The following is a 22639-nucleotide window of genomic DNA, read 5'->3' as shown; positions in this document are numbered from 1 at the left end:
ATAGCACTTACATTTAAGTGCTATATATAGAAAAAATATACACCCAATATCACCCAACCTTGGAACTCATTTATCGACCTCAGAAGGATGAAAGGCTGAGTTGAGGCCTTTAAGAACAGACTAAATCAGTGACTCACCCCCTGAAGTGTGCATGAAATAAACCTTTGATGAGTCTAGAAATTATTGTATACAATTCCAAAAAGACACATTATTTGGTATTCCTATTCTTTCTTATTTAGGGTAAGTGCTGAAAGTGTTAGACTTGTGGCACCCCTGTTGTCATATTTCTTCTTTATTTTTTAAGGGGCCTGAACAAGAAAGCCAGCCACTGCAGAAGTAAAGAGTCACATGGTGCTGGCCACAGCCAAGGAGCTTGCATTAAGAAAATAAAAATACTTTTTTTTTTTTAGAGGTCGCAAGGGAGACCTCAGTTGCGACCTCTGGAGACCCCTAAATGACGTGCCTGAGAGTAAAGGGAGGTAGTGGAAACGTAAATTGCATTCTGCTCCTCCTCGCCGCCGCACAAATGATTGAAAATGGGGTGTAGCATAAGCAAAAGGCGCTTTTACGCAAGACTTAACACATTTTGCTCACGCTACGCAGTGCTGAACACGAGCCCCACATAATCCCCACAGTGCCGTGCCTCGGTGGCAATATAAGGAAAGCCTTTAGAGGGGCAGTCCTTCGCGGGTCACCCTCAGCATTGCTTTAAATTTTGTCTCCAGGCGGGGGCCCTGCAGGGGCTCATTGCCCCAGGAAGATTTCCAACCCCTCTCTACCCATCATGGGGCAGATTCACTTCCCCTCACCCTTGAGGCTGCTGTGTCTGCCACAGTAGGGATACAGGCTGCAATCATCCCTGAAGCAGGCCCTTTTATAACCGGGCCTATTTCACTGGGACTGGAACTTGCATTAGCCTACAGTGATTCGATTTTGTTTTTATTTGTGAATATTTTAATTTAGTCCATTATTTGACTGCTTGATAAGTAGATATATTAAGCGCACTTGTTGTTCAATAGATTTAGCTCCCTTTCAGGCAAGCTATGCAAACCCAGCCAGGTCTTTAAGGCCACTCCTTTCGTTGCATATGTCACGCTGCTGATAAAGCTTCCTAGCTACTTGAGTCTCTTAGGCTGGCACAGACACTTCTTAGCTCCTCAATCACATCTTGTCTATTGAATATTTACACCTGCGCGCCCCCCCCCCACACCTTTTCTATTCCACTTAACACATTACCAGTACAGAAGCGAGTCTTCTCATTTATTTATTTATCGGTTATTTGTAATACGCAGGAATACAGCAAAAATTGTGTTTCCAGGTAGATCTTGCCGGGAAAAGGATGCAAACCACAGCAGGTTGAATCCAGAGGTGGTATTAAAGGAGATTTGCTGGCCTCAGCGTTTAACCCTATACCTCTTTTACTGTCACTATCACCCTCTTTCCCGACGTCAACTCTCCTTCTTCCTTAAATCCATAGGTAGGGGGGTGAGGAGGAAAAGACGAAAATAATTTAATTACAGCTGGCAAGGAAATGGGAAAACCAATATGTCAATTCTGAAACTCCATGCTCTAGACCTCTCCTCTTCCTTCCATTATCCTCCCTATTCTGCAACACACACTCAACGCCCACCCACTTTCCTCTTCCCTCACTCACCTCTATTTCCAACCAAACACAGGATGGCATAATTCCGAAAAAGAGTTGGCTTTAGTTGCGTGTAGACATCCTTACACCACCTCAATAGCCACTTTACCCCGATCTCTCTCTCCTTTCCTCTCCAAGACCCTTTCTCTGTCTTCTTCTTCTCCTCCTCCCAAAAGAATGTTCCAAAGTTTGGGAGAGCATACGGCTCTGCAGCACGGCAATGGTCGTGGAAACGGCATACTACTCTGGGCTCTGGCCCTTATCCCCCATCACATTCTATATAGAGCAGGGCTGGATGATTCACGAAGTGTACTTTCAATACAACACAAACTTAATTATCTGCAAATGTTTCTCATATATAATTAGTGTTGATATTCTGAACACAGGATTGAAAAAAGGTTGAAGACAATGGGTAAGAGTCTGCCACACTTTTAATTGTGGCAAATGATTAAACTAAAACTGTACAGCAAAGATCGCGGGACAAACATTTAGTGTGGGCATCACCAGGTTACCAAGAGGTGTGTAGATTGCTGGCAGGCATGGTGATGAGCTGCTAGGGAGACAGTGGAAATGTGCCGTGGCACGACCATGACAATGATTTAGATTTCCTTTTGGGACACACTCTTAATAAGGTGCATGGTGCATCTGCACAGCAAACATACATGTGCCGATTGTCAATCGCAAGAACATGATCCTGAAATGGTCTTGAGGCTAGTTCTACGGGCAAGACTGCGGGCACACCGATGTACATCTTCACTAAGCCTGCATTCATTTGCCACTTTTACTCCTCCATACCTATATTTCACCTGTCTTTCACTTCTACAAGCATTCCCCTCCATCATTACAGTGGGAGTTTCCCTATACCCCCTTCTTTTCTACTCCATGCCCCCCCTGCCATCCCTTGACCCTCAACCCTAACCTTGAGCTAACCTTAACCACATCCATTGCCACCTTCACAATGTACATATGCAGACGAAGTAAAGTCCTAAAGAAGTAAATGCACGACAAAGCAAATGGCTGGTGAAGTGAATGTAGACGAAGTAAGTCCAGACAAAGGTTTCTGGGTGAAGTAAAGGGGGAATACCAGGCACCCAGCATAACAGCCACCACCCCCCTTCTGACTATATCGTAGATCTGCGCTGGGGTCACTGAATTGGGGGCGAGGGGTGTGATCATCCCTCCAGTAACATTGTGGCTTCAGCCACTTGGAGATGAATGGTCCTTAAAGGGCGCATCACTTTGTCTTCTGATGCCCGAGTGGGGACTCAGAAGGAAACAAGGTTAGAAAGGATTATGCAGAGCACGCACGCGTGTTTCCATTCTTTGTAGGGGAATGCTGTCTGGGGTCTGCACAGACCCCACGGCTTTTGCGCTTTTCCCTGCACCTGTGATCAGATAGGTACCACAAGCACCAGGGAAAGGGGTGCATGACAGAAGCCCGTCAGGGTGCACCCCTGGCTGTCATGCCCCCCTCTCAGATTTTTGCCACAAATACATTTACGTGTCACAAATGCATTTTTTTTTTAGAATTATTGCCGGGATGTTTGCGTCGTTTGGATGAATTTGCGTGTGAGCATGGCACACGCCGATGCACAGAAATGTGCTGGGAATCAAAACTTCAGAAGCTAAGACAAACATTCGGGTAACAAAATGCAGGCTTCAGATTGCCTAACTTGAAGCACTTCAGTATCACACAGATTTGCTGTTTAAATTCCTACCTTTGCTCATTGACCCAGTATTTGGTCTTCATGCTGTAAGGTAAAAACAGATAATGAAAATTAATTTTGCCGGAAAACACGTCCCTTTTTCAATTCCGACAGGAAATCCGAATATGATGAATTGATGAAAACACTAAGACAAAGTGCATTGATTATTCTAAATACCATCCGTGATGCATTACTATTATTCTCATTAATATTATTGATATTCAGAATAATAATAGTGTAATCTTGTTTAGATACACTTCTTCCATGTGGTAGGCTTCCCTGCGCATGGCTCTACAAGAAAAGGAGGAGGGGTCCGTTGTAAGTGGGATAGTGGGCAGGACGGGATAGGTAGGTTTTGTTGCAGAAGAATTTGTCGAATTCGAATGCATCGATTTTTTTTAATGAATTTGGCTGCAAATGTATGTGGGGTAGTGGGTAAGGGTAATAATTATGGTGCGGAATGGGGGGAGGTGCGGGGGGTCTACCGCCTCATATATTTGAGGGCAAATGGAAAAAAAGAAACATAAAATTTGATGGATTCGAATACAATGATTTCTTCTCGATGAAATCACATAGAACCGGAGAGACCCATGCAAAACTTGACTTGTTGATGGGTGCGGGTCAGAAGTAACTGCTTCCTCCTGTGCGCTGGTATGCTAGGTGCGGGTCAGAAGTAACAGCTTCCTCCTGTGCGCTGGTGTACTGGGTGCGGGTCAGAAGTAACTGCTTCCTCCTGTGCACTGGTGTGCTGGGTGCAGTTCAGAAGTAACTGCTTCCTCCTGTGCGCTAGTGTGCTGGGTGCGGGCTAGAAGTAACTGCTTCCTCCGGTGCACTGGTGTGCTGGATGCGGGTCAGAAGTAACTGCTTCCTCCGGTGTGCTGGTGTGCTGGGTACGGGGCAGAATTAACTGCTTCCTCCTGTGCGCTGGTGTGCTGGGTGCGGGTCAGAAGTAACTGCTTCCTTCAGTGCGCTGGTATGCTGGGTGCGGGTCAGAAGTAACTGCTTCCTCCTGTGCGCTGGTGTGCTGGGTGCGGGTCAGAAGTAACTGCTTCCTTCAGTGCGCTGGTATGCTGGGTGCGGGTCAGAAGTAACTGCTTCCTCCGGTGCGCTAGTGTGCTGGGTGCGGGTCAGAAGTAACTGCTTCCTCCGGAGCGCTGGTGTGCTGGGTGCGGGTCAGAAGTTACCACTTCCTCCTGTGCGCTGGTGTGCTGGGTGCGGGCCAGAAGTAACTGCTTCCTCCTGTGCGCTGCTCTGCTGGGTGCGGGTGATAAGTAACTGCTTCCTCCGGTGCCCTGGTATGCTGAGTACGGGTCAGTAGTAACTGCTTCCTCCTGTGTGCTGGTGTGCTGGGTGTGGGTCAGAAGTAACTGCTTCCTCCTGTGCGCTGGTGTGCTGGGTGTGGGTCAGAAGTAACTGCTTCCTCCTGTGCGCTGATGTGCTGGGTGCGGGTCAGAAGTAGGTGTGCTTTCTATGTAGTTGCTGTAATCCATTGGGGGCATTTTATCCCAGAAGGTTATCCCAAAGACTGAAAGTGCAGAGAATGCAGTGCTGCCCACTAATGTTGGGGTGCGAGGTTGAGCTGAAAAAAGGAGTCTCTTTCATAGTTTGGTGATATTCCCATGGTGTTCACTTAGCCTTGATTGTCGTCACTGGGCTGTGTTCTGGGGTGATGTATGGCGGAAGGGTGAGATTGGCTAAATAAGGGGACGAGTGACAGGAAGGGAGGGGAAGGAGTAAACGTGTTAGTGGGCTAGTGTCCATGGTAGTATGCATGTGTCAGTGGAGTAGCCTTGCTTCTTTCTTGTTGTCTGTTTCCAGCAGTTTTTCTTTTTGCTGCATGGTGTTAGATCCTTGTAGGTTCATGGCGGGGGTTGATCGGTGGGGTGAGGGAGGCTTCTTGTTATTTTCTGCAGTTTCATAGATGAAATCCCTGTGCAGAGGTTGAGCCTCTGGGGTCTAATGAATGGACAGTTTCGGGGAGTGGTCTCGTGGGCTGATCCCCTGAAGAGCCGTGTTTTAGTCAGGCAACAAAAAATTGCATGAAGAACATGAGTTCACTGGGTGCTCGTTCAGTAGGAAAAAGAACAATGCCGAGGAAAGAAATTAACAGGTACGGTTATAATTTCCAGTAAGGTTTGAAACAAGGAACCAAAAGAGGTACCCACGCTGGTGACAGTCCTAATTTCTGTTGATTATTTAAGTTGAATCTCCATGTTAGTGTAGGGTAAGTGCTTTCAAAGAAAGTCACGAGAACAAAACCAAGAAAAGATCCTAAAAGTACACACAAGAAATGTATTACATGAAACACATTTTTTTGATAGTTCAGGTTACTTTTTACATACATTAAAAAGGAATCTCAGAAGAAAAAAAGAAACATAACGCATAACATTCATCATAAATACATAAGTTCACCAAGAGTGGTGTATACATTAGAGAGATAAATTGAATATTTTTCAACAACTAAATTTATCCCACCAATTTAGTTGTTGAAAAATATTCAATTAATGTATGTAAAAAGTAACCTGAACTATCAAAAAAAGTGTTTCATGTAATAAATTTCTTGTGTGTACTTTTAGGATCTTTTCTTGGTTTTGTTTCGTGACTTTCTTTGAAAGCACTTACCCTGCACTAACATGGAGATTCAACTTAAATGATCGACAGAAATTAGGACTGTCACCAGCATGGGTACCTCTTTTGGTTCCTTGTTTCAAACGTGTTAATTGCCCCTTGCCCACGCACGCACATTGGGGCACACCTATTGTGTTTACAATCATTTCCAGTAAGGAAACAAAAGAACAACAAAAGGCAACAAAAGAAGTAAAAAGCTCAATACAATGAGTGACTGTTCAGAGCCCCGCTGGTGACAGGTGTGAATCCTGGCAGGGAGGTGTCAGCCTTTCAGCCTTGTAAGGTTGATTAAGATAGTATTTTTGAGTTCAATATGCAAATAACGTTTATCAAATGACATAAAGATAGTACATTTGCTGACTGCCATGAAGAAACAGCTATTGTTATTGTTATTTGGAATTAGAAGCTTTAATAAATCTAGAAACAGATAGAACCACAAGACATTGATCTCGCATTTAGTATCTGATGGCGGTACCCCAGATAAGCCACTTAAGCCTTACAGTACCTGCTTCGTATGAGGCTGGGGTATGTTTTGACCAGGAAATCCGAAATGTTTCTTTCCGTGAGGTCCTGAAGAATGTCTGAACTCGGCTGTGCTCTCTGAAGAAACGAACAAAATACAGTGTTATGGCAACTTTTCCAGTCTTCAACCTTCGGTGATCCACAATTAAGGCTTGAGTACCCTTTGCAACAATGCACTGATTCTTCGTTGATCATTTCCATAATAATGTATTAATGTGATATTTATTTACTGGCCATTTCTTTATTTATTTTTTCAAATTGCTTTTCAATGATGCATTGGGATTATTGGTTAAATGGCGCAGGCTTATTAACGGTGGATATATGAACCCCCTGCCTGCAAATGTTTCAAAATAGTGATACTTCAAACCTAAATTCTGATCTCGTACACATTTCACGACATGTGCAGCCACTTTACTTGGACAAACATAACATACTTGTATTCATATTTGAGGTGTCATTTCCTCCAGGGAACGCTGCTACTTTAATATTACATGTTTTTCAACAATACCAGTCGTACAGTATATTGAGCAATACATAATCCAGAATGAATCTCCTATTATACTCATTTTCGGACAATAGACATATACACGGTCAATAGGAAGTATGTACATCGGTCTGGGTGAGTTTTCATTGATGAATATGCTGTTTGTTTTGGAACTTTTAAGGGCACATGAACACATGAACAGTAGTTGCATGGAGTGCTGGAGCCCGAAAGGGTTCACAAGTAGGACCAATAGCCCTGGGAGCTAGGTAAGTGAAATCCGTGAGAAAAAAAAACATTAATTACGGAATAACCCAGAGGCAGGGTGCATTAACACCTGGCAATGGCCCAGGGCCCAGGTTACAGCCCAGACAAGCGAGAGCATTAACGCACGCCCCGGAACCACCACCAGGCGCGAATGCAATAGATTGAGCTGTCGGCACCCTGGCATGTTGTCTGTGGTGTCAATAGCTTTTTTTTTTAATGGTGAAACGATGCTTCAGCTGTTAAAAAGCAATACAATACATAAGAAAATGGCCACCACAGAAAAAAGGCAGTGGGAACTACACTTAGCCCCTTCTCCCTTTCCATGCCGGTCACTGGTGCATTCAGGAGGAGTGATTGGATAGGGATACAGGGAGCAACAGTGAGGATGCAGGCTGTGGAAGCAATGAGTGGGTAAGAGTGGGGTGAGCGTGGGAGAGGTGTTGGGCAAGGAGAAGTGGAGAGGGGGGAATGGCCGAGGCATGGGTATCACCCGGTAGGGAAGATAGTGGTGTCCTGATAATCAGGAGGTTCGGACAATGGGCACTACCATGAGTTAAAGCCCACATTCCGGGCTCCCTCATTGACTGGGAGGCCATCATGTGTCATGTGCCAGTGCTAATAACTTTGAAAAGTATTTTAAGATGCAAATAAGACATATCTCTCAACACCTAAAATAGCCTAAAAAAATCTTATGAACTTATTAGGTGTACATTAATGAAGCTGCTAACTAAATCCTTTCCAACATAGGAAAAGCCATGTTTTAAAGACGGAAGGAAATATCTGATATTCCTCCACAGGTCTGATATCACTAGGAAGAAGATTCCAGATAGGGGGGACGAGAGCCAAGAGGGCATGTCCTCCCCAAAAAACATAGGTGAATCTAGCGACAAGCAGCCAGCACTGCGATGGTGAATGGAGTATAACTACAACAGTCACATTTCATTGTATCAATAAGAAGTGTACCAGTAGGACTATGCATGCTTCCGAACCAAGCACGGCACCATAGACTGATCTTAAGGCAGCAATGATATGGCCATCGAATCTTAATCTGAGCCAGTCCCGCACAGTAATTTTTGGAGCCCACTGATCTATGAACACCATCATTTGGCAGGACCAAAGAGACGGAATGGAAGAAATCTGGCAGTGACCAGGCGATTGTGTTTACCAGTATAAACCTTTAGAGGAAAATACAAAAGCAAGAGTATCTGCCTCAGATTCTGAGCTCAGAAAGGTTGGCATTTTGATATCACTTGACACCTTATGCACCCTTTGTTCTGTTGCAATAACCTGTTTCTCAGCGAGCCGCCTCCAACAAATGTATTTATTTTTTCCTCATCACAGATACTATTAAAAGGAAAGTAGCTGCACCTCTCCACTCTATCCCTGGTGTGGTTATAGATGCAACCTGCACAACATGTGACATCATCTACTGTCTTGCAGCTTAGCCAGTGAACTCCGCCCCCAAAAAAACGCCAGGTGCACAGTGACATAATTGTTTTGTATTTCAGCTTATATACTCTTATACACATTTCATAAGCACAACATTGCCAGTGTAGTGGTTGGAACACCCTACTTGAAAAAGTAGCAAGCCATGAGAGCTCTTTATCAGTGAGTATTTCTTTTTTAATTTAACTACTGGGACCTACAATTTTAAAACACTGTTTGATTGAAATGAGGGGTATAGCTTCTAAATAGATTGAGTAAAACATAAAACAAATAGTATTAAATAAGGGATCCAGTACCAGCTGGCGTTAAAAAGGGTTGAGCAAACGGACTACCTACCAATTGGCCGCGATTCTGCTAGGCCATTGTTGAACAACTACGGAATGGATGTGTTGCTGTGGCAATGACTCGACCCTGGCTCCTTTGATTAGCCCATAGATTTGAAAATAATAAAAGGAAAACAGGGAAACAAAATAAAACAGCATTGGTGGTCTAAGGAGGTCGGGGGGTGGGGGGTTGTTTGGAACTGTGACTGATGGAAGGACTATCTATGGCTCTCCTGGCAGAAGATCCCCTCAGAAAACAAAGCCATCTGATACCAAAGAAACCAGGTCATGTTAAGAATGCACTTGTTTTAACAGACAGAATACAAAAATGATGCAAAACAATAGGTCCTTACTGAGTGAGTTGTACACAGCAACATTTTACATTTTAAACAACATACAGCAAACAACACAAAAAGCTTGTGGGTTTTTCTTTGTCAAATTATTAGGAATCGAAGAAGCCATGTCTGTAGCCATGCTTCAGACATTATTAGTATTTATTTACTTTCGTTTTCAGACTTTATCCGGAATGAAAAAAAGGGAATTAGGCATGTGATAGCCCCCGATATGTGCTGACCTGAAATGGTCAAGAAATAGCCTACAATTAAAATAAATGTACACAAATAGGTACAGTTGCACACATTCTGATTTTACATCTCAATCAAGAGGGTGACTGCTGGGGAACAGAGGAGACGGGCTGTCAGGTGTAAGGAGAAATATTAAGTGAAGAGATTACTGGTGTTAGCACCGAGAAGGCCTTAACAATGACATGCTCCATGCACAAAGAATTATCTTAACTAATGACCGTAGAGACAGAATTGCACAAAAACCAAGGGAAACAACATTGGTCATCTGAGGGGCTGGATTTTGAAAGACTACATTTGACAGATGGTGCAAGTTTTGTTCCTGTTTTTTTCCAGTGCCACAACAAGCACTGGTCACATATCCATCTGCACTTAGATGTAGTTTGGTCTGCCCGGTTCCCTAGCGAATCAAATCAAAAATAAGTAAATTGTATTTTCTGTCAGGGAAACAAACATTTACTGTAATGGAGTACTTCTTATACATCTTGCTAAAAGCCTGAAGTACAGGAGAAGACACATGTCCATAATCTTTATCTTGATAAAAAATAATATCACAAGCATTGTTGGGGTCAGTATTACTTATATTATTCAACTGAAGTGACGCAAGACTCCATGTCTCAAAAGGCATTCTGTAACAATACCTACTGTATTACTAGTGTGTACACTAAAATAATATCATTCACGGTGTAGTTGTGAACTTATGATATATCTTCTTACATGCTCAAATAACAGTAGAAGACACGGAATAGGACGAAATTACCGAGGTGGAAAAGTCCGACCACCAAAAGTCCGACCCCCATTTATTTGCATATGTATATGTGGGGGTGGCGGGTAAAGTTAATAAAAATGTATAGGTGTAAGGTGGGGGGAAAGTGAGGGGGTCTCCCCCCACATTTAGATATATGCGAAAAAATGAAGAAAAAAACGGAGAAAAACAGACTTTTGAGGGTCAGACTTTTCCACTCGGTAATTTCACGCAGATCCGAAGACACATTTCTAATATGACATTTTTATGATTTTTTTCTTTTATTTGCAGCGATTTTATGTTATGGGCGTTTTGGGGGGTTTCTTGGCCAATGATCAACTGTAAAGAGAACCTCACGGCTAGTGAAGCTGACGTTCAGCACTTGCTCCCACTCGAAATACAAATGAAGGTGACAAAGTTTGGGGGAGGGGACAGAGGAGCAGTACCTCGCATACATCTAGGGAGAATATTTATATTGTACTCAAAAAATTGCAGGATTTGTATGAACAATAAAATAAACCCGCCGTATGCTGGCGAGGTCTGTACGGAAGAAAAATATCTTTTGTGTATAAGGACTCAAACGAACCACTCTTCTGTCCCTCTCCCACAAAAATCATCAAGGACACAACTCAAATGTTTGTAAGAGTCACTGTAGATGAGTCATGGCACCTAATGATGTTCTCTGCATAAGCCTATATGCACTTGTACAAGCTTCATACCAATGACTTTGGCAGGCTAGATGATCCAACAGTTGACTTTGAAAAAAGGGAGCAGCTTTGGGAACTGGGTTCGACCCTCGCCACCAGTGCTCCTTTCAAAAACAAAAATGTGAACCAAAGTAGCCTTCAAATGGCATACGATAACAGTAACATTGATAATAATGTGAGATGAGAGTGTTCTCCCCATCAGCCTCAGCAGACCCAATCCAAATTACATGCGGGGTACCCCAAGGTTCCTGTGTCTCACCCACATTGTATAATATATTTACCAAGCCACTCTTCGACAAATTTGACAGGCTAGGTGTCGTCTACACTAAATACGCGGACGATACCCAGATCCTCATACCATTGTCAGGCAACTTTGTTGAAGACACAGCTCTGGTAAATAGAATATACCTCCTCATCCAGGTATGGATGGCCTCACATGGTCTCTGCCTGAACGACGACAAAACTGAGATTCTGATTCTGGGTTCTGCTTCCAATCTAAAAAAAACTATGTCCCAATTACACTGCCTTTAACATCGACGGCAACATAATAAAAGTAGTAAATGAGATAAAAACCCTACGTTTTTACCTTGACTCTACACTCGCTCTAAAAAAACAAGTTAGCTCTTCGGCCTCATCAACAGCCTATACCTGCAAATTGATTAGGGACTGCAGACCAATCCTATCCTCAACAAACTGCATCACCCTTGCTAACGCCCTAATTATGTCTAAGTTAGACTATTGTAATGCCTTATACGTAGGAGCTAACAAAAAAACCATTAACAAAATACAAATCCTCCAAAACAATGCCTTGAGAGCAGCCTTGAACATTCCAAACAGAGAACACATATCGAACATTAGAAGAGACCAGAAATGGTTGAAAATTAGTGACAGGATATTACTGAAAACGGTGTCCCTCACCTTTAAATGTCTCAATAATGCCGCTCCACCCTACCTTGCTTCTAGACTAACCAGAAAACAGTCCACTCACAACATTCGATCTTCTGGCCACTCATGTCTCGAAATTCCCAGATTCAGACTCGCCAAAGCCAGCGGAGGCAGCTTCCCAGTTAAAGCGGCATCCCATTGGAACGCACTCTCAGTCAGCCTTAGAGTAGAACAACCCTACACCAGCTTCAGACGCAACTCTCTGAACTGGATCCACTCCAAGGACATCTGAAATCTACCTCCCACCTGGATTCCCAACAACTGAGTACTCCCTCGATCCACCAGCACTCACAACTGCAGACTCTCAGCCTCTAACATTCCACATTCCACACTTGTCACTTGTGTCACTATTATCTGCTATACCTGCCAATATTATGTGCCATATCCCTACACCAGACTTGTACCAACACCCCCACGAACCGCTTCTGCATTGTATGTACCTATTGCATGTTGCCATGACCTGTACTTATCCCCGCGAACCGTTCTGCCTTGTATATACCTACTGCATGTTGCCATGACCTGTACTTATCCTTAGACTGTAACCAAGCTTTGAATCTTCTTGTAACTGTTGCGCCCGGCTACCCGAGGGTTTTGTGCGCATTATCAAATAATAAACAAACAAACAAACAAACATATTGTGAGGAATCTGAGGGTGTCCTCACTTCTTTCCCCAAGATATCCTTCTCACAGGTGGCCAGGGAAAGGGGGTGGTTATGTGAGGGAGGACTACCTGGGTGGAGGAGACTTGGAGAGAGGAAGTGAGGCACCCTTGGGTGAAATGCGCTATCCCCAATTCCCCTTTCATAATGAGTCTGCCATCCCCCAGACCTTTATAGGCTTTCGTCAGTCCCTTCCCTATTTTCCATGTAAATTATACCCCAATAGACACCAGTTAGGCACTGGGATTAGGAAGAGTCAAAGAAGTGTAATACATCCTCTTTTTATTGACTCACACACACACACACACCCACCCACCAGTTAGGTACTGGGATGAGGAGGAGGCTAGCAAGAGCAGCACAGAATGCCCAAGCCGGCTGTGTGTGGTCTAGTCCTTTTTGGACAAATCAACCTGTTGGAGGTTTAAAATCAGTAAGAACACGGAAAAAGGTGTCAGCTATGGAAGCAGGTGTACGGACTGCTGGAGGAGCGCAGACCTCTCCTGGAAGGCGGCGTGGCAGATGGAGTTCTCGAGAACCCTGGTTCGATGCCGAGCATATGCAGCGGGAAGCAAGGCTGAAGGAAGCTGGAGGCCTGTGACGAGCTACAGAAGGGGAGCTGACGTGACCAGGCAAAGCTTCGGAGTGAGGACTGAGCTGCGAGAGAAGCATCAGCGGCAGGAGCGAAGCAACATAGAACCACTGTAGAGACAAAGTGAGGCGCTGCATGAGAGTGAGAGCTTGTGGCAGCCGGAAACCTAACTACAACGCTGTAAGCACCGACATGTGAGTCAACCTAGGCAGGGGGACACTGAGATAGCAGGCGAGCATGCCAGTCCTGAGAGAACTTTATTGAATGCCGATCTAAATGAAAGCAAGTACTTTTGAATACCGATCTGAATGCAAGAAGGTTTTTTTGCAACAAGTGAATAGTGGCAAACCAAGCAATGGTAAGCATCATGAGGATGTGAAATGTGAAATACCCTTTCACCTGGTAGAAGAGTAAACCAGGCACCACTGTAGAGTTGAAACAGTGGCAGTGTGCACACAAGAAAGAAAAGGCGAGTAAGGTGTGTCAGTTGCGTGATCTGTACAGGGTGGACCGTGTGATCCAATACCTGCCCCTTGACCTAGGACACCTACCTATGGAAACACCACTTAAAATACCTGCAGAGAAACTTTTGATTGAATATAAAGGAAATGTTAGGTGAACTATTGTGAACTGTTGTGAAACCAGAAGAGCTCGGACATATCACAAAGAATCGTGTTTTGAAGAATTTGAAAGACTTGTAAGCTTGGGAAAGGGAACCCCTTTGCATTGTGAACTATCTCAAATCTTGGGGAAGGGACCCCTTGGCAAACTAAGAGCTGGAAGAAGCTCTGTACGGTTATTTGAACACTTAATATTTTGATGCTGAAATCCCTACATATTCTATACAAATAGATGCGAGAGCAAGCATAGGTTCTGGACACAGATGGATTTGTACTTTGGACTTCCTGACGTAGACTCGCCTTAGTTTCATTTCGATAGGGAAATCCCACCTTAGCATAGGGCAATCTAGGCTTTTTTCCAAACCTTTTTTCTATTTAATAAAAATGTGTAGCCCAAACTTCAGTTCAGTTGTCTGTGTCTACCTCATAATGCCTTTACACTATCTACACATTTAGTTAATTTGATGGAACTTTGAAGCATGGATTTGGCGCATGGCATGACTATAGTGTCTGAGTTTGCCAATTGCCCTACAAACTTTGGTTGCCCAGCAGAATTAACACTGGGTACTGGGTAAATGTACACGTTATTCATTAAGTCTACTGGTTCCTTGCCTAAGTCTGTGTTTGTTAGTATTTAGTAGCTACCACATACCTCAGACCCAGAAGGCTGTGCCGCACCTATACTTCTCAACCTCTCAGCAGCCTTTGACACCATTGTCCACTGCACCCTCAAGGACAGACTCCACTCCCTCAGCATCAGAGATACAGCATTGAAGTGGATAGCCTCCTTCCTCTCCAAAAGATCCCAAATTACACACATGCCTCCCTTCTCCCTGACTCTGTGCCCTATCACCAATGAAGTACCACAGGGCGCCTCCCTATCACCCCTGCTCTTTAACCTCTACCTGAGCTCCCTCCATGCTCTTATCCATGTACACGGCTGTCTTTCACCCAAATCATCTTCAAGATCCCAAAGGACACCTCCAACCCCTCCCCCGACCTTGTTTCATGCCTCGCTCAAATCGACTAGTTGATGAGGGCTACCCTCCTTCTCAACCCCAGAAAAACTGAAATCATGATCTGTGGGAAGACTGCCCTCTTTCGCCACCCTCCCCTAGGCTGTCCTCATTAGGTAATTCCCCCTGCCTCCACCAACACAGTAAATAACCTTGGATGCACCGTGGAAACAGATCTGACACTATCACATCACATCAACTCTGTATCAAAATCCTACTACTACACCTAAGCATTCTCAGATGCAACTTCCCCTACCTCTCCTACCCTCCCAGAGTTGCTGCAGTCACGGCAATCGTCTTGTGCATTACAGGAGGGGCTGGAGAACAGAGCAAAGATGTGCTATCTAGCCCCCTTGCCGACATTAGTGTTGTCACATTAGTGACTTTGCTGACACTAATTTATGACTTCCTCCCAGCAGCCACATCATTGTTGGGAGCGCATTTCACAAAGACGGATGGTAAAAGACCAGTGTTGGTGAAATGCTCGAGTAAAAAATAACCATTTCCATTCGTGTTTGGGGAAAAGAAATGCAAGTGTGACAGCCATGGTCTAAACCACAGCAGTCAGCACTTAAACAAAAAAAACATGAAAGTGTCATTTCTGACCCCATCATGATCTTTTTTCAAGTGTGACTTTTGTGCCTCCTCCTGTGTCTGTTTTAAAAGGCACAGGGCTGACCCTCATTTTAGGGCATTTAAAAGCACCTCCTGTTTGTGAATTCAGGATATACTCTTAAATGGCCAGAAATGCCCTTTTATTTGCGCAAATGCGCTAACGGGGAAAAAAGGGCATCTGATGATTTAGGGCATTTAAGATGTGCTCATTCAGGTGTCCTTTGTGAATTGGGCTGCTGGTATTTTTGCTGAAAGGGAGGAGATGCGCCTGCATCTTGAAAAAATCTTGTCGGTTGAAATAAGAGAAAGCCAGAAAGAAACTCGTGGAAAGCAAGTTGGTGGGAGCAAAACTAGTTCAGAAGAAATTATCAAAGTTTTCAGTGAAAGGAGTAGTGTTAACTAGTGTGGGGGGGGGGGGTGATTACTCAAGAAGCACAGCAGGTACAGACAATGGCTGGTAGAAACTTTGCAGAAGGTGAGAATATAATTATTTCATCTGAGAACGAGGAAGTGCACCAAGAGGCAGAGGGTTCCGATTTCAGGCTCCACCTGGATGAGGATTTAATGGGGGACAACCTAGGTTCGGAGGACAGGTCCAGCAGTGCTGGAGATGTGGAAAAATGGGGCACATTTCCCAAGTGTGTAGAAGCAGGGGATGGATGCAACAGAATTGGCGGGATGCAAGGGGAGGACTGCATATCCTTCACTGCATAGCACAGAACCACCCGAATATTATGCTGAAGATCATACACAGTATCAAACCCAAGTGTCACAAATGCAACCTGCACAACAGAGAAGGCCAATGCAAATGCAACAAGCACTGATGCAAACACAAAAATCCCCCATGCAGACACAGCAAATACCAAGGCAACCACAGAACACAATGACATTATGGTACGCAAACCCAGGCCCCAGATGCCTGCACCCAGATAGGGAGTGTGCCCGTGGTGGGAGGGAACCCTTTCACCAGTACAGGAATTAACATATACCCACAATAGGACAGCCCACAGAAAGTCTTGATGTGTTCCATCCTATTAGTTACACCAGACACACAAGAGGATCCGAGAGTCGGGGTAATCATAGGTGCCAAAACATTTTCTTTGTTGATACAAGGGCCACCAGGCCCTGTGTTAGGGAGGGACGGGACCCAATGCCAGGCATTGCCATTAATGCACAAGGTTTTTCTGGGGCGACAAATATGGTTCCCTTTACTGGTGACTTACCTATTACTATAAGAGAGCATGACCTTTCCATGCCATTATTGTGCTCCTGTAAAACACCAGTGAACATACTAGGGAATACTGACCAGGGAATAATAGGTTCTGCTCCAGGGATTCATTATATAAATGTACAAGAATTAATATCAGCATTTTATGGCCAGAAGGCGCAAAGGGGTTTGCCATTGGACCTGGAAGTCTTGCTTTATGGAGTACACATATTGTTAGCATGGCTTCCCAGAATAAGAGGCAAACCGTTGCGGCTACCCGTAGAGCTTTTGTTCAGATCAAAAGTACCCATGGATGAGGAAGAAGGACAAGTGATTACAATAGTGACAGAAGACAGGGTGATTTTCATGGTATTGATGATGAGGGAATAAACTGGAGGACAGTGATAACTCTTGATGAGGGACTCAGATTGTCTGACTTGACAGATGCAGACTTATTTACAGGTGATGACTCAGATGACAAGGTCATGTTTAATATAAGCCTTACCTACCAGCTTAAAATTGAGAACAGAGAAGTGCCACAGAAAATGTAATTGATAAAAAAGATACTGGGCCTCATTTTAAGTTTGCCAGTCCGGAATCAAGGGTGCTGGTAAGCTCACTGGCACCCTTGATTCCAGACCGACAAACTACGAGTCTGCCTGCCATGGCTGCTGTGCCGAACAGGTCTGACCCTGCCCGGTGCAGAGGCCACGGTAGGCAGACTGGTGATTGAAGCACTGGCACTGTTATAAATGGTGCTGGTGCTTCTGTGTCCCCACTCCCATAGAGTCCTAAAGGACTCTATGGGAATGGGGACTTACATTTTTACTGGCACCTGACGTCCTGGCCACTAGACTCGTAATGACCCTGTGGCACCGGGAAGTCAGGCGCCAGTAAATCATTATGAGTCTGGCGGCAACCCGCCGGTAACACTGGCAGGGTTACCACCGGACTCGTAATGAAGCCCACTGTCTTTCCTCCAGGAAGATTTGGCACAGGCACCAAGCATGTTTTGGACCAGTAGTTCATATGATGTCTGCCTACTAAAAGGAGTAGGGGCAGTCAAAATTAAATTGAAACCAGCAGCTATTTTGCCGTGGGTAAGACACTACCAATGTCAAGAGAAGCATATGAGGGAATTTATTATACCATTTCTACTTTAGTGCAACAAGTAATGCTAGTGCCATCAGAATCCCAAAGCAACACAGCGATGTACCGAGTAAAGAAATCGATGGGTGGGGTCATGGACATTTATTCAGGATCTACGCCCCTAAACAATATTGTTGAAGCAGAGTTCCCATTGGTCCCAAACCGAGCCATGCCATCGTGTAATATCCCGTCCAGAGCTCAATATTTCACTTTGATCAATTTAAAAAATGCATTCTTTTTGATCCTCCTTCATGAAGACCAAGTGGAAACATACAAGGCTTCCTCCGGGGTCCTATGAGTCCCCCTCAATCCTCAACTGAGTGCACGTACACCTTGACAGTATAGTGATACAATATGTATATGACGTTTTGGTGTAAAGTGAGACAGAGTAACAGTGCAGGAAAGATTCAATACAGTTATTGACAGTCTTGCCAGAGAATGGGTATAAAGTAAACGAGGAGAAATTACAATATTGCCAGAAAGAAGTCATGTACATAGGTCAGTTAATAAGCCCAAAAGGAAGGAAAGTGACCCCTGAGAGAGCAGAAGCAATTATGAAACAGTCAGACCAAAAACAGTGTGGGAAATGCAACAGTTTCTGGGCCTTTGTACTTACAGCAGGACATGGGTCTTTGACTACAGTACATATGTCAGACCACTCTAAAAAGGACTCAAGGATGCACATAGAGACAGTGACATAGCATGGACAGGTGATATTATAGAAGCCTTTGATGAGTTAAACATGTCAATATGCACAGCACCCATGTTAGGGATACCTGAGTCCAGTGCAGAATTCTTTCTATTCTCCCATTCAAATAGAGCAGTAATGACAGCAGTCCTCACAAAAAACTACCCTGGGACACTAACTACTAGCATTTTAGAGTGGGATCCTAGATCCAGTAGTGGGAGGTCAGTATCCAAGTGAAGAAACATTGGTGGCGGCAGCCTTTGCAATTGAAAAATCTGCCAGTATTACAATGGGCTGTACAATAACGCTATATGTAGAACATGCCCTCTTTGCCATCCTTGAAAAGCCTAAAAGTACATTAACCACACAGAGAGCCTTTGGTTATGAGGTAATTATATCAATTCCAGTGATCAAAATTGTCAGGTGCAGAGTAGTGAATCCAGTCAGATTTGTAGCAAAGCCAGAAGAGGAAGGAGATAATGTGCAGGATTCCACCAAGTAAACTGAGTACTGTGATGAGATACCACACTTTAAAGAAAATGCCGTAGGAGGGGGATCAACCCTCTTCATTGACAGTTCATCGTCAATTGAACAAAGCACAGGTGAAAGGCACACAGGCACAGGAGTGGTAAAAGTAAGACTGAATGGCAACTTTGAGAGAGTGGAAAGTGCAAGATTGCCTCTGCAGTTGTCAGCACAAGCAGCAGAATTGGTAGTGCCCATTTTGGCACTTGAAACGCAGAAGAGGCAGTAACAGTGTATTCTGATTCTGCCTAAATGATGTCAAAAGTACATGCAGGACTATTACGTTGGAAGAGGTGTGGCTTCTTACGCGCAGATGGCATGCCAGTGCAACATGTGCCACTATTGGACAGGCTCATAACACACTACAGCTCCCATCGGCCATCGCCATTTTGAAGTGTGCAGCCCACACTAATGGTACGGCCTTCATTTTTTGTGGCAACAAGGGTGTTGATTTAGAAGCGAAAAAAACAGCATATTTGCCTGAAATATCTGAATTTGATACTGCACCAAATAAATACACACAAGCACAAAATATGGTAATGAAAGATGATTTTAGTACACTACCCATAGCCCAAATTATTGAGTTGCAGGGACAAGCCCCACCAGAAGAGAAAATATTGTGGAACTGGATGCTCATTGATCCCCACAGATGCAACGTGGTGGCAGGACACCACCGGGAAACCAAATATGCCCCTGGGATTGCTTAAAGTAGCATTAGATCAATTACACCACCCAGCAAATACAACACAAGAGTGTTTTACAACTTAGATCTCGGAAGAATGTTTCAAGCTCAAATATCGCAAAATATGTTGCTGCCTTTATTTTAAATTTCTTGACCTGCCAACAGTATACTGTGGGGCACACACTGCAAAGGATGAGAGAAGCAATACCCCATCCTACTGGACCCTTCCATAATTTGCATATTGACTACGTAGATATGCTTCAGATATGTAAGGGCTACTGATATATGCAAGTAGTTGTGTGTCTTTTTTCCTGATAGGTTGAGGCAATCCATGAACACATGCTGATGCCACATGTGCTGCGAAGTTCCTCGTATATGAGGTCTTCCAGAGGTGGGGAGTGTGCAGAATGTTCCGGTCTGACAATGGACCACATTTCATCAATTAAGTCTTTAAGCACATCACGATTCTTTTGGGAACTAAGCACAAATTCTCTTCCTCTTACCACCTGTAAGCCAACAGTCTTTGTGAGCACTTCAATGGCCTCCTCAAAGAACACATTGAAAAGCTAAAAGTGATCCTGAAAAAAGGATGGCTCTATTGCCTACCACAAGCCCTCTTTACATGACATAATCAGCCCAGTTCAGCCAATCACCCGACTCCTCACGAGCTGGTGATGGGATGCCATATGCGTGTACCTCTTCCTCCTTCCACTAGAGTGCAAACTGATGCCCATAGTATTGCAAAGGTACTTGGAAAGGAAATGCATGATTACTTGGCTGCCTTGATGGTGAGTGTTGCTTTTATGTCTCAATAGCTTCCTGCATGGCAGGGAGATCAAAGAAGATTTATCAAGACAATGAACAAATTGTTTGTGCAACAGTTTGAAAACCCCTATTGTTGTATATGCGAGACAAGGTAATCATTAAAGATTTGTGCAGCGATTGCACAAGCCACATTTTGAAGGACCTTACTTAGTGGAGTGTTTGAGTCCCACAGCTGCAAAAGTGCAAGGAATGCATACCTGGCTGCACCACAGTGATGTTAAACCCTACAAAAGAGTGCAAATCAGAACAGGCCCTCGTGGACATAGCAGATGGACACAGATTGTTCAGTATAACGACAGTGATTCTCTCTGCTATTATCCTCCCCAGATTACAGACTACTAAAAACGCAAAGTGGCTGCAAATCACAAGACACAAGTTGTTACAAACAATCAACAAAACAGTGAAGGGCTTTAACACCATAAAAGAGGAGCTGAGGGCAATAAGACTCATGACTCTCCAGAACAGGTATGTCCTTGATCTGATAATGGCCTATGAAGGTGAAGTATGTGCAGAAAATGGCCCTCTTGCTGCACGTGCCTTCCCACCCACGATTAGGAATATGGGAACCTCACAGAGGCATTAACTCTGTTAACAGATCTACATACAAAAATGAACAAGGAGGTGGAGGACATTCTAAATGATGACTGGCTTTCTTGACTATACCCCTGGATCCCCTCCTGGCTGGCTAACACATTCAAAATAGTACTGGCTTTACTGGTACTAGTACTACTAGGCTTCAGCACTTTGAGAATAGCCATAAACCAATGCAACAATTCTGACAAAAAGGCAGAAGGAATGCAAATAGTAATACATGTGGATGCTCAAGCACACGAATATACACATACCGACAACCTACCTCACATCCACATAAGAGAAAACCTTATCGTCCCTTCAGGGTCAAAATGTACTTATCTCCAGGACCCTTGCAATTACATTGGACAATGGGTATTTTGCACTGGAAGGGGAGTGCTGCTATATGTTCTGGAGTGTGGACAAACACATAAAACGTGCTGGTGAATTGAGGGGGATAAGTAAAATATGGCTACCCAAGGTATCCTGTGCAGAGGAAGGCAAGAATGAGGGTGTGGTTGAAAATTCGATCATGGAGGGAATGTTGAGAGACAGATGAATACGTAATTTATGGCAACTGTCCCATGCCCACCCTATACCGTAAAAGCCAGAAATGCTGTTCACTGAGACAGCTGCATCACCCATACCGCAAAGATGTGGAGCAAATGACGAAACCAATGTTAGCTAAAGATGATGAGAATTACCAGATTTGCGATAGAAATATGCACGCAACCATTAGCCATGAAGCACACGTGCACACAACACGAAGAACATGCACTAGGTCAATTATGCATTTATACATGAAGAATATCACTTGCAATCATATAGATACAAAGAACATAACGTAAGCAATGTATATGCTTAAATGCAACACAAACGATATATGTATATGGCTTGCAAACATAGAAATGTAACTAATCAGTAGCCATCATTTCTAAAATGGAAGTCGCAGCATCTATTGAAATGAATAGAAGACCTTTAGGCTTCATGAAAACTTAAACTGCTGAATTCACTGAAATACACAGTCATGCAGGGCGCAGGCAGTAGTTGTGTGGCCCCTTCCAAGGTTACTGGAAGATTAGGGAGGGTTTGGGCAGTCCAGAAGAGAAAATGAGATAACAATTCCCAAGGCACAATACATATTTCTCTAAGATTTATCAAAGAACAACTAGCCTTTGAACGTCAGGTGCCATTTAATTATAAGCCAAAGCTTTATGAAGAACGGATAGACCAAGTCTCTAGTGGTTAGAAAGGTAAAACCTCAATAAATGCAGGGTGAAATAAGTCAGAACATGGTCCTCTCACACAGAGCCCATAATTCAAGAACAGGGTCTATTCATTAAGGCCAGACACAGATAAACACCTGCCTAAACTCCCTACATATACTCAGATGCAAAGGTGCCCAGGAAGTTCAACTACAAAGAGGTTACTTTGGCTCATAGCCTGGAATAAGGGATAGTGTATAATTTAATTGGAAGAACACAGGTCCTGAGTTTTTCTT

The 22639-nt window shown here is 43.9% G+C and overlaps 1 protein-coding gene across 2 annotated transcripts in view; it reads right to left on the bottom strand.

Annotated features, from left to right (window-relative positions):
- Positions 1–22639, bottom strand: part of ABCA4 (ATP binding cassette subfamily A member 4) — a 1737150-nt gene that overhangs the window by 309456 nt on the left and 1405055 nt on the right. For both annotated transcript variants that reach the window (XM_069641223.1, XM_069641222.1), the window contains 2 exons: positions 6482–6576; positions 3361–3393 (listed from right to left, as the gene is read on the bottom strand). In XM_069641223.1, the coding sequence (XP_069497324.1) occupies positions 3361–3393; positions 6482–6576 (128 nt within the window). The remainder of the gene's footprint in view (positions 1–3360; positions 3394–6481; positions 6577–22639) is intronic.

This window comes from Ambystoma mexicanum, chromosome 1q, assembly GCF_040938575.1.
Source record: "Ambystoma mexicanum isolate Mex_15411 chromosome 1q, UKY_AmexF1_1, whole genome shotgun sequence".
Classification (NCBI taxonomy): Eukaryota; Metazoa; Chordata; class Amphibia; order Caudata; family Ambystomatidae; genus Ambystoma; species Ambystoma mexicanum.
The sequence above is the reverse complement of the archived record's forward strand: the minus strand, read 5'-3'. Positions and strand labels throughout refer to the sequence as shown.